General features: G+C 35.7%; 1 protein-coding gene across 6 annotated transcripts; it reads left to right on the top strand.

Moving 5' to 3' along the window:
- The first annotated feature begins 265 nt into the window (after positions 1-265).
- VIP (vasoactive intestinal peptide) lies at positions 266-9144 on the top strand. 6 transcript variants are annotated; one of them, XM_008514809.2, is made up of 7 exons: positions 266-514; positions 1696-1804; positions 3584-3706; positions 4674-4778; positions 5540-5671; positions 6511-6599; positions 8294-9144. In XM_008514809.2, exons 2-6 carry the CDS (start codon positions 1698-1700, stop codon positions 6554-6556), a joined length of 513 nt encoding a protein of 170 aa, XP_008513031.1. In that variant the 5' UTR covers positions 266-514; positions 1696-1697; the 3' UTR covers positions 6557-6599; positions 8294-9144. The 6 variants fall into 6 exon arrangements, with proteins under 6 accessions (XP_008513031.1, XP_070459032.1, XP_070459033.1 ...); XM_070602931.1 differs by having other exon boundaries at positions 278-514; positions 3581-3706; XM_070602932.1 differs by having other exon boundaries at positions 305-514; positions 1690-1804; positions 3581-3706.
- Positions 9145-12699: the final 3555 nt, after the last annotated feature.

The raw sequence follows: 12699 nt of genomic DNA, 5'->3' as shown, positions 1-12699 counted from the left end.
CATAAAATTCTTATTTTCTGAAGGAACCCCAGTGGCCCTGGCTATTACACTAATCATTCTCTTCTTTCATTGCTACTAATTAAAGATTAAAACATTTCATGTTATGCTTGGTACTTTTTTTTTGCTTAAAGAACAGTAAATTTCCTCTTTGTATCTTACATCATGAAGTTACTCACTATAAACTTATATAAATCAGACATAATGACAATTAAAAAAGAACTTCGAGCCCTATTCATCCCGTGGGAGTACTACTGTGACGTCTTTCAGGGCGCTTGGTGATTGCTCAGCCCTAAGCATAAGCCCTATAAAATGATGGGTTTTGAAATGCTGGTCAGGGTAGAGTGAAAAGCAGTCGCTGGCAATAATAGCCAGCCCTTAGCCAGTATCAAATTCTGGTTCAGTTCTAAGGGCAGGAAGCTGGTGGAGCCTTTCTCGGCCTCACAGGACTTCAGCACCTGAGACAGCTCCAATAGTCTCCGGAACTGAGAGCTCCGGAGGAGCGTTACTTGGCAAGGTAAGTGAAAACATTGTCTTTCTTCCTTATTTTTCTCTCCCTGCCTCTAGGCCTTTTCTCAGGGTATTAAATTTTACTCTCTGTTGAAAAGAATTTGACAGTGTTCCTCCTTTACAACAACAAAAAGACAAGTTTCTCAAGTCACCTGGTAAGTATAGAAATGCCTCAACTTCTCACGTGTCAATGGATTTTCTGCATTCTTGTGCCTGGAAGATGCTTTCTTTGCTTACTTTTTTACTCAATACTGTTTTTTTTTTTTTAAATATTCTTTACAAGTAGGGTTTTTTGCTTCTGTATAAATTTTTGACTGAAGAGTTTAGTGAATACTTTTGTTTTTGAAGTTTTCAACTTGCTTTTCAGTGCTTTTCTTCTTATGTATTGGTTACGTGAACCTAGGAAGCATTTATTTTCTTCTTTATTTTAAGTTTAAATGCTGTACAGAATGTTGATTTCTCTAGACAGCAAGAGAAACAGACCTTGAACTCCTAAATTTCTATCTAGAAATTAGTTAGAAATGAAATGTGTAAGTGGATTAGATGTAAAAAAACACAAGCTTTGTTTTGAATATAATTCCCTTTTACGGCAAAAACTATCTCAGTGGTAATATGTTTTTCAATGATTTTTTGTATTAATTTTCACTAATTAGTTAAGTTGTTCAAACCCAGGCTTAGAGAAAAAGGTTCCCAGTAATATCTACAATCAAAAGAGGAAAAATAAATGTATATACAAAATAATTTTTTCACTGATAGATATATACATGTATACTCAGATGCAAAAACTTAAAGTAGAAGAAACAATCAGTTTTTTGAAGCTGTTTCCTCAGTTAGAAAAGATACTAAACCTGAATTCTACAACTTTGTTACAAGGAGATTGTCCCCACTTATTTCCAGCACTATAAAAGTACGGCATTCAATATATACCTGAGCCAACTATGTGCCTGGCGAGAGGTAGGCAGCAGTTGAGAAGTATCCTAATTTTTATTTAAGCATTTGTAGTCAAGAAAAATCTTCTCGATTTTAAAAGCAATCATATTGTAATTTAACTTTTTCTATAAGATGAAAATTACTTTTTCCAAATTCTCCAAGAGCCTTTAGAAATTACTGCTAGACAGTCAGAATTACCTTGCTGGTGACATATGTGGTTGGAAAAACTGATATGATTCTCTCCCTTTTGAGGAGCAGAGATGGAAATCAGAAGTAAGCCTCAGCTCCTCGTGCTCCTGGCACTTTGTAGCATGCTCTTCTCACAAACATTGGCATGGCCTCTTTTTGGAGCACCTTCTGCTCTGAGGTAAGTTCTCTTTCATTTCAGACAGTTAAACATTCCTTCTTCAGCTATATGGGAATGTTCTATATGTTATCTGGGACAACTCACTTTTTAAAATTATATATTATTTATCTAAATATTTTGGTTGATGTGTTATGTGAATTTTTTCAACATTGTCAATGTGATTATTCTGGATCCCAGAATTCACTCTCAGGATGAGGTACTGTGTCAATCATTGGTTTTATAAATAGGGTGGGTCACACTTCCAAACAAGGCAGGGGAGGATTTGACTTTCCTTTCATTCAAAACCAGTTTTAGATAAATTATAAGCTTTTATCTATTATTATCTGAGTTCAGTTCAGTTTCTGATGGAAAAGTAGATGTTTAGTTGCCTATCTCATTTTAGTTCATTTTCAAGATCAATCAGAAAATAATCATAAGATTAGTAGTTGATTAGTGAAACATGTATAAAATCATGTTGAACAGATCTATCTATCTAGGCAGAATCAATTTGCCAGTATTAAAAATTGTTCTTATAATTGATCTACTGAGACACCCTCTCCCAATGAATGAATTTTAATGTACTTTATTTTAACCATACATCCTTAGTTTTACTGTTCTCTATGTTGTATTTCATATTTCAAGTTCATGTAGTATAACGCAACTCATATTTAAAGGTTTATCTGAAATTAAATAGATTTATGCTAAAGAAATAAACAGCAAGTGATAATGACGTTAGCTTTATGGTTTTTAGTTTTCTGGTTTACAAACACCATTATATCTAAGGGCAAAAGCATCATTTCTTTGTTTATTTTCCCATTCCTGATTCTTTGCTCAAGGTAGACTTATGCTCAATAGAGTGAATAATCTCTTAGCTGTTAGTGTTCTCTTTGAAATCTGCTTAAAGCCAGATCTTATGTTGCTTTGCTAACTAAATAGAATGATTCTATCTGAATGGTTATATCACAATAGACCAATGATCACAAGAATGCTGAAGTTTGCATTGATTGCTAGGCTTCATACAAGGAGAACTGATTGTTACTGACCATCTACTGCTACAGCACCAAAAGATATACAAGGGCCCAGGAGCCAACACACTCCTTGGAGTTTTACCCTAACAGTGAAAAATATGCATTCATAATTTTCTTAGTGTGCTGGTGTTCAAAATGTGCATGCATTCACAAATATAATCATATTCTATGTGTAGGCATGACTGCTCTTAGTCTTCTGGTAAAGCATTGTGCATTCCTGACTAAAATTGTGTTAATACATAAGATTAGGAAGCAGAAGTTCCCAGGGAAAAGTTCTTTGGACTTGATTAATACAGAGAAATATATCACACCAAGGTGAATCTTTGAAGCAAAGCTTAGAGACCTAGAGAAAGAAAAGCAGTTGATACTCAGCTCTTGAGAAATGTTTGAGACAATTGATACTAAACATCAACAAATACATGAATTGCTCCCAGTTTTAATATCGACTATTAAAAAATTTTGGGTTTCTGTTTTGTATAAAATCTTTCTACCCATAAAATTTAACTTTGCAAAATGAAGATACTATCAAAAAGTGTACTTCACTTAATGCTCTGATAGGATTGAATTAAGTAGCTCTTATGCTTGGCACTTAGAGCTTGGAAAAGTTGTATGGCATCTATTTTATGGGATAATAAAAAATTTCACTATTTATACACTCATAAACCATAGAATCCCAAGTTGTTGAATATCTTGTTCAAATGGCTGTAACACCATAAACACTGTTTTCTGAGAAAGAACTGTATTATACTTCTACCGCATTTTTTCCTAGTAGGTTGGGTGACAGAATATCATTTGAAGAAGCAAATGAACCTGATCAAGTTTCACTAAAAGCAGACACTGACATCTTGCAAAATGTGTTAGCTGAAAATGACAAACCCTACTATGATGTATCCAGGTGAGTTGATTTTCATCGAGTTGTATTTTAGGAAATATATTTTTTAAATATAAATGTTTTATTTTTGTGTCGCCATGAAGCTCAGTATAACACTACAGGTCTCCAGGTATCATGGCTTCATCCGGCCTGATTTATTGAAGCTGGTTTATTGCAGCTCTTGCAGCTGTACATGATTTTCACGTAGAGAGGTTGTGACAAGCCAGGATGAACAAATCATCCCCTTATGTTCTGTTGCACAAAATTTCAACATCAGAAATTGTACCAATTCTAGTAAGACCACAGCATTTAGGACTCCATGATGGAGGGAATTCTAAGGCAAGAATTTCATCTCTATGTAAAGAAAAAGTCTCTAATAATAAAAGCTATTCATTCGCAGAACCATTTGTCTAGAGCAGCATTCAAGTGCAGATACAGCAGCTCTGTACTGAAGACAAAGTTTAAAAGGTTCCTCCCCTGGCTGGAAAAGTTGGTTGGTAGGCCCTAAGATCCTCTCTATCTTAAGAGATTTTGTTTCCATATATTTTGGCAGAAGGAATAGCAAAATATATAATGGGTTTATTGCTGAAATCAGGATAGTTTCCCCTTGTATATATCTTTATTCAGGGTAGAAGAAATAAAGCCCCACAAAAAAAGATAAATAAATAAAACTAATTAAATCTATTTTTCCCACCAATATTTCCTAGAGATGAATTAGTTTTATAGATTCTACCAGGGAGCATTATTTAATATTGGGGTAGACTACTTAAAAAGCTAATTTCTTTAATTTTTCAAAGTTTTGGGCTAGAACTGTAGGAAATGTCATGATATAAGTGACTTATTAGGTTGTTAGGAAAACTTCATTTGGACTTAAATTTGCATGAGAAGCTTTCACAATAAGCTGATACGTTTCTTTCTAATTTAATGAGCCAAATAATATTTTTAGAAAACCATTCACAAAATAATGGTTATCCTTTCCTCCTTGTTTTAGGAACACCAGGCATGCGGATGGAGTTTTCACCAGTGACTTTAGTAGACTCTTGGGTCAAATTTCTGCCAAAAAATACCTTGAGTCCCTTATTGGAAAACGAGTTAGGTAAGGAGAATTTATTATTTTTATCAAACATGTTATGATTATTTAATCTGCAAATTATATTTTCACTGTCTAGAATTTATTTGCTTTGTTCAAAATTGATAACTCTTGATAATGTTCAACATGGTTAGAAATAATTTATATTCTTCAATAAAGTATATTCTACTCATGGATTAAGGAAAAAGACTTTTTAGTAGTATCATACTCCCTGCCTCCAGGCACACTTTTTTTCTTAAGTACCAATCATTTATAAATCTGCAATCAAGTTGAACTAGACAGTAAAAATAAATAAGACATAGTATAAATGAAGCAAATTTTGAGGTTAACCGTAGTTACTTGCTTTTTACTTCCTGCTCAAACCAAGCATTGGAAGATTCTGTCTTTAAACGGCCAATAGCTGAATGTTTTGATGGTACTGTTCACGGTGGCATAGCTTCTAAAGAGCATTTATTTTTAAAGAAATTTCCCTCTCAATGGCAGAACACAGCTTCAAATATTCCCTCCCCCCACCTTTCTTTTGGATAAATTATTTTCTCAGGTAGTACAGAATGTGTCTTAAGGCACTCCTAGTAAATGCCAAAATTTGTTGGATTATTCCCTGCTCCCCCATCCTGAAGTTTAGATGTATTTTTCTTTTACTATTTTTGTGATAGAAAATGAGTTGAGTGTTGGAATTTTTATCTGACTCCAAGAAATTTGGAATTTTGGCATATTTGTCATTTCTTGTTAAAATTCTTTGATTTTCTTTTCCTCACACTCCTTAGCAATAACATCTCAGAAGACCAGGGACCAATCAAACGCCACTCAGATGCCGTCTTCACTGACAACTATACCCGCCTTCGAAAACAAATGGCTGTAAAGAAATACTTGAACTCAATTCTGAACGGGAAAAGGAGGTAAAGAAATAGAGAACTTCCTAAAATGAGAAATTATAAATGACTTTCAAAATAGTAGCTGCATATGGACACTTATCTACCTCTCTATCTCACTATCTATTTATACTGTGTGAAGCAGTAATTCTCAACCTTGCCTGACATTAGACAACCTGGGAGAATTTTAAAAATACTGATGTCTGGGGCTTACCCAAAACCAATTGCCAGGAAATTAGAGCCTCTAGGAGTATGGCTCTAGACATTGGTATTTTTAAAGAGCTCCCCAGTTGATCCTACTGTGCCTCCAGGATTAAAAGTGATGACTGTAGAGACATCTAGTCTGAATCTGGGAACAGGTTTTATCAAAAGTGCTGATTTTTAAGACATGTAAAGTGCAGTCAATTAGCAATTGGTATCACATGGAACTCCCTTCATATGCATATTCAATACTCTTATTTTACCAAATTAAGCCATAAGTTCTTTTGTCTTCTCAGATTCTATAAAACCTATGTCTCTTTATGGCATATAAATATTGCAGCACAATAAATAGGAAGTGGAGTGCTCTCTCTTTTTATCTCAATTATTTTTGTTTAGATGGTGAGTTTTAAGGACAATCTTGTTTGGGTGAGATCAGACAAGATAACTCTCTTTGCCCACCAGATTGTAAGTCTGTAAGGATAATTTTAGACATTTTAAGATTGAAGAACAATTGATAGGTAATAACTAACCTCAAAGATGATTGTTTAGTCCCCAGAGCACTTTACAGAATACAGAGAACATCATAGGTCATAGGTCCTCATTTCTTTAGAGGTTTTCTCATCTAAGAGCCTTAACATGTGTAATTTTCTTTTTCTGGCCTGCAGCAGTGAGGGAGAATCTCCTGACTTCCTTGAAGAGTTAGAAAAATAATGAAAAAGCTCTTTGGAGCAAAGCTGCTGACAACTTCCCAGTGGTGGGTATATCTGTGCATTCCTGCTGTATTCTTAGAGCAATTATCTAATTATTTAAGTAGATAAGAATCACTTGGTAAGAAACATCTTAGAGTTCTTACAATGAGACTCATCTAAGAAGGAAGTTTCTACCTGAATTGAACCCCAAGCCAGTATACAGCTTAAATTATTCATGCAATGTTCTGATCACATAAAAGAGAAAGTAAACAGTTTGGAAACTCCTAGTTTATTCAGACTTGTTCCTATCCTCCTGTCAAGATGTAAAACAGAGGAGACTGACTCACACTAATGAGGGAAACTGGCTTTCTTTTTAAGAATCAAGTCATGCTGCTTTTATTAATTTAAGGTTTGATTCCACGATTGACTGTTAGCACCTCACTTAATTTCAGTACAGGAAAATACCACAAGATTACAGCATGGCTCGTTATTGTAAAAATATCAAAGTTCCCTAAGTCTAACTGTAGCCCTTGAAACACAGCAAACTTCTGCAGCAGAGGTCAAATTTTGCTTATTTTACCTACAAAATGAGTGTAGGTACTATGGCTCCAATAGTACCTACTGGAGTAAAATATTTTTTGAATAGAGAAAACACGGATAGATATTTTCCTTTGTTAAGTAATAAGCTTATCACAATTACTTTTACGTATACATGGATACAAGATATGTTTCTTGCCTGAGTTACATCAATGTTTATATTAGCTCATAAAATATATTTACAATACTTGGCAAGTGATTAGAGAAATTTTATATCACTGTATCAGAGGTTGGCAAATTTTTCCTCCAAAGGGCTACAGAGTAAATATTTTTGACTTTGTGGGCTGTATGGTTTCTGTTACAGCTGCTCAGTTGTGCTACTGTAGCATGAAAGCAGCCACAGGTAATACATAAAACGAATGTGAGCAGCTGTGTTACAATAAAATTTGATTTGTAAAACCTGAAGGTAAGCTGAACGATAACCTCTGACTAGGTCAAGGAGATTAAACTAGGCTTGTGCTCAGACTGAAGGCAATTCATGGTCTTCCTTCAGTTCCTGGAGTGAGTGTCTAAGGTTTTCATGAGAGTCATCAAGAACAGATAGGGTGTTTGGAAAGACACCTGCCCAACTGTTTCCTTTCATCCACTGATTACCCCTTCACCTCTAAGAGAGATACATGGTCAGGAGTGCTGCACATGCCCATTCCTTATCAAGAATAGATATTTCAGAGAAACAAGTCTCTTTGCTCAAAGAAGAAAGTTAATCATATACAGCTTCTTGAAAAGTTTATAAGAAGAAATTTTCTCTGTTAAATTAAGAAACAAGAGACGTTAAAATGTAAAGAAGGATTAATCACTCTGTTTTTGTACAATGCAAGATCATTTATGAGATTCCATCCTCTCTTGTTTTCTTTTCTTTTTTGAATGGGTGGCTTTGGACAAATTCTTTTGACAGGAAATCTTGTGGGTCAACCATGTGTGAAAATTACAAATGGGTAATTATTAATGACTGAGTAGAGAGCCCTTCACATTCCAGTGCCCTTTCTGGCAATCAGTTCTTTGGAAGCTGCCCTCTTGTTATCTCAGACCATGATCCCATCACAGGCTGTTGATAAGTGGCAAGAGAAGTAGATGGTATCAAATGAGTGGATAAATGAATGAAATTAAGATGCTGTAAATAAAAATATTTTTATGTTTAAAACACTAATTCTTTCTTTTTCAGAATTCTTGAAGGAAAATGATAGGTGAAGTAATTCTATTTTGAGTTCTACATAAGTAATTCAAGAAAACAACTTCAATATCAAAACCAAATAAAATATATTGTGTTGTGAATGTTGTGATTTATTTTATTGTAATAACTGTGATGTTTACACTGTAAATATTATTTCAGAGTTCTTAAATTTGTCCTTAATTCATGAGAATCCTGTAATTTCATATGTTGTGTATTCTTTCTAACAAAAATATATTTAATGATAAGTAAAGAGTAGGTTAATTCAGTTATATGAAGCTTTTTGGAAGGGTAGTAATAAAGCAAAATTGATGTGTTATTTATAGAGTATACTTAACTATTCAGAAGAGTGGAGAAGATAATCACTGTTTCTAAATTTGAATGTTAAGCAGATAGAATGCTGTGTTAAATAAACTTCAAAATGTGTAAAAGAATACCAAACAACAAAGATAAAAAGACATTCCTCAAAAAATATTTTCAGAAAATGTTGTGCGTCTCCACATCTTTAGGCAAACTTTATTTTGAATAGAATTAAAAATCTCTCAAATTTGGATCTCTAATTGCCAAAGACTCTTTTGAGCTAGTGTTTCAGTGAATGAGAATGGCCTCTATTTCCGACATTGCATCTTTCCTTTATGCTTGTCTTAAGTATGTGTAAAATGTAAACTGAATGGAACGTTTGTTTTTCAGTAATAAATATTTTTTCCATAATGACTCAAATAATGCTTTGGTCAGACCAGCTTCCTTCAGTGTGAAAGTATATTTGGAGACACAACTATTTTTCCAAAATGACTGTAAGAAATTAAATATGGAAAATAAAGACGTTTGATTATCATTGCAGACAATTTTTATCACTTTGATTCTTTCAAATGAGTATGAGCTCGAAAGTTCCAGGTATCTGATAGTTTTTGTGATGTTTGAGGTAGGATTATGTTTGATTTTGTATGAGTCCTAAAATAGCAGTAACTTAAACAAGAGAAAAATGTCCTTCTCACACAGGACCAGAGGTAAAATGTCAAGAGTTGGTACAATGGTTGTGTTCCATGAAGCCATCAGTAATCTAAACTCCTTCCAGCTTACGCCTCATCTCCTGGATGTGGGCCTTCTCCTCATAATCTAAAATTGCAGCTAGAATTCCAGCCACTGTATCTACATTCCAGGCAGTAGGATGGAGGAAGGGATATGGAGGAAAAGGGAGCAAAGAGTACGTATTGGTTTTCTTTTAACTGATATCTTACACCAACATCCCCTTGACTAGAACATAGTTTTAAGGCCACAGTCATTTGCAAAAAAGCCTGGAAAATGTATTTTTTTTTCTGGATGGCTATGTGCCCAAGTAAAAACTGGAGTTCTATTAATATAAAATAAGGGAAAAAATAAATTTATGTGAGGATTTTTTTAAATCTCAGGCTATGGGTCTTAAATTTCCACCAAAAATGTTTAAAGAAATTACAAAGAGTCAGACAGACTCTAACCATTAATGAGGAATCATTATCATCACAAGGCAAAGCTTTGCTCAGTTTCATTTGCCACAACTAGAACAAATGGCTATATAAGAAGAGATCAGTCTAGCACTAGCAGTAATTGGAAAGTGTTTACACAAGTTGAAGTGAATTGGACTAATTGTATCAACTAGAAGACTTCTAGATGTTATTTACACATAAGGAGCTAATAAAGATCAAATGGGGCATAAGTGCAGTGCAATTTGAATGTGAACCTAAATATTTTTCATTTTATCTTATTAATGTAAATATTTTCAATGACCTATTCCTTCAAGAAATTTTCATTGAATGACTCTGAAGTGCAATGTAGATATCTGAGAGTTGAGTGTTCTGGGCAGAGGGCACAGGAAGTGCAAGCCAGGGAACAGTCCTGACATATCTAGACAGCATGGACCGGTATGGCCAAAGCAATATGAGCTGGATGAGGGCTGAGTAGGAGATGAAGTCAAAGAGGTTACCAAGGACTGGACCTTGTCGGGGCTCATAGCCACTGTAAGGGCATGAGCTGTGAGATGAGAAGTTGCAGAGTTTTGAGCAATAGAGTGATATTGTCTGAACTGCATTTTAACAGGACCATTCTGGCTGCTCAACTGGGAACAGGATGAGGGAAGTAAAGAGTGAAAGCAGGGAGACAAATAAGGAGGTTGCTGCTATAAGTCAGGTGAAAGATCATGGTGGCGACCAGGGTGCAAGCAGTGCGGTGGGGGAGAAGTGCAGTCTGAATATGTCTTGAAAGTAGAATCACATTTCTGCTGACAGACTAAAGATATGAAAGAGAAAAGTCTTGAATGATTGCAAGGTAAATCACCTGAGCACCTTGAAAGAGGAGTTGCTTTTAACTGAGATGAAGAAGACTGTGGGAGAAAGGAGGTTCCAGGGGAAGATGAGTTTAGTTTGGGACATGTTAAAGCTGATGTTACGTACAGTTGGAGATATGCATGAGGACTTCGCAGCCGCTGGGCTGGAGATAAACAATTGGGAGACTTTGGAACATAGAGGGGATTTAAAAGCACAAATCAACGAGATCACCAAGGGCCTGAAGGTAGCTTAATAAGAATTTCAACCCATGATCCCTAGGTGTGTTCGTTTACTTGGGCTGCCATAACACAGTACCACACACTGGAGGGCTTATACGATGGACATTTACTGTCTCATGGTTCTGAAGGCAGAAGTCCGAATCAAGGTGTCTGCAGGGTTGGTTCCTTCTGAGCACTGGGATGGAAAATCTGGTCCATACCTCTCCCTGGCTTCTGGCAATCTTTGCTGGCAATCTTTGGCTTGTAGAAACATGACTTCAATATTCGTCTTGATCTTCACATGGTGTTCTCCCTGTGTGTATGTGCATGTCTCCAAATTTCCACTTTTTATAAAAACACGCGTCATATTGGATTAAGACTCATGTTAATGACCTCATTTTAACTTGATTACCTCTGCAAAAACCCTATCTCCAAATCAGATCACATTCCTGCGAGTTAGAACTTCAACATATGAATTTGGGTGGGGGGATACAATTCAACACAGAACACTGAGGCACTCCAACATTAATAGGTTGAGACGTCGAGGAACAAATGGGATAAAAAGGACTGAAAGAAGCAGCTAGTGAAATCACAAGAGAAAAATAGGAAAGTATGTAGTTCTGGAAAACAAGTGGAGAAAGTCCTTTGAGGAAGAAGGCATCGTTAACAGACTTATATGCTGCTGCCATGTAAAATAAGACTCATGTATGGATTTCTTAAACAAGTATTTATAAGGAACCTACGATGTGCCAAGCACTGTTCTAGGTTCTGATGCTATATCTGTGAAGAAAACAGACAAAAATTCCTACCCCCACAGAGGGAAACATTCTATTGAGGGAAACAGATGATCAACAAATAAGTTAAATAAAAATTCATATTATGTTACAAAGTGCCAAATGCTAAGGAGAAAAATTAATGCAGAGAAAGAGGATATGAAGTGTTCAAAAAGAAGTTTGAAATTTTGGTTGGGGTTCTCTGAGAAGGCCTCACAAGAAGGTGAATTTAAGAAAAGCCCTGACAGAAGTGAGGAAATCAGTTGTGACTCTCTTTGGGAAGAGCATTCTAGACAGAAGGAGTTGCTGATGCAAAAGCCCCAGGGTGGAACTTTTGCATCAGAGAAGAGGAACAGAGAGGAGGCCGATTTGGCTGAAGTGGAAAATGATTAGGACACCACGTAAGAAGAATATCAGAGAGGTTATGAGGACCAGGCCACACAGAACATTGTAGGTCACAGCAAAACTTTGGCTTTTATTTTGAATGAGATGGGAAGTCATTGTCATCAGTGACTTTCACTGTAATAGTATTAGTGCAGTGATGTAGGTGAAAGCTGGGTAGGAATGGACCCAAGAGAATAGGGAGGAAGTGTCTATACTGTGAGTATTGTAACACTTCAACGTATTTCCCTGCATAGGAGAGCAAAGAAAAGGGGAGGGACTTGCTGGGGAAAAGAGATGTCAGTTAATTTGTTTTTATGTGGGAGAAATATCAAAGGCATGTTAGTATGCTGAAGGGAAAGATCCAACGAGGGGGATTCTGGTGATGCTACAGGTGAAGGGAGATTTTGCTTGAGTGATGTCTGACAAGAAAGAGGAGATGGGTGATACCCCAGGAAAGGGCTTGACATTTGCATGGCACAAGTACTGTTCAAGCAAAGTAACACGCAAAGTGTTTGGGTCAAAGATGATGAACGGATGGATGCGGCAGTAGAAGCTTATGGAATGCCTTTTTTGATTGAATCTATTTTCTCAGGGAAATAGCTGAGAGTAAGGATAAGTGAAGAGATGCTGGAGTGAGAGAAAAGTAAAAAAAACAAAAAAAGGTTTTTAAATGAGTAGGAAAGTAAATGAACTGGGAAAAATATTTTTCTAATCTGAAGAATTCA

This window comes from Equus przewalskii, chromosome 32, assembly GCF_037783145.1.
Source record: "Equus przewalskii isolate Varuska chromosome 32, EquPr2, whole genome shotgun sequence".
Lineage (NCBI taxonomy): Eukaryota > Metazoa > Chordata > Mammalia > Perissodactyla > Equidae > Equus > Equus przewalskii.
Note: the sequence above shows the minus strand (reverse complement) of the source record. Positions and strands in the feature narration are given on the sequence as shown.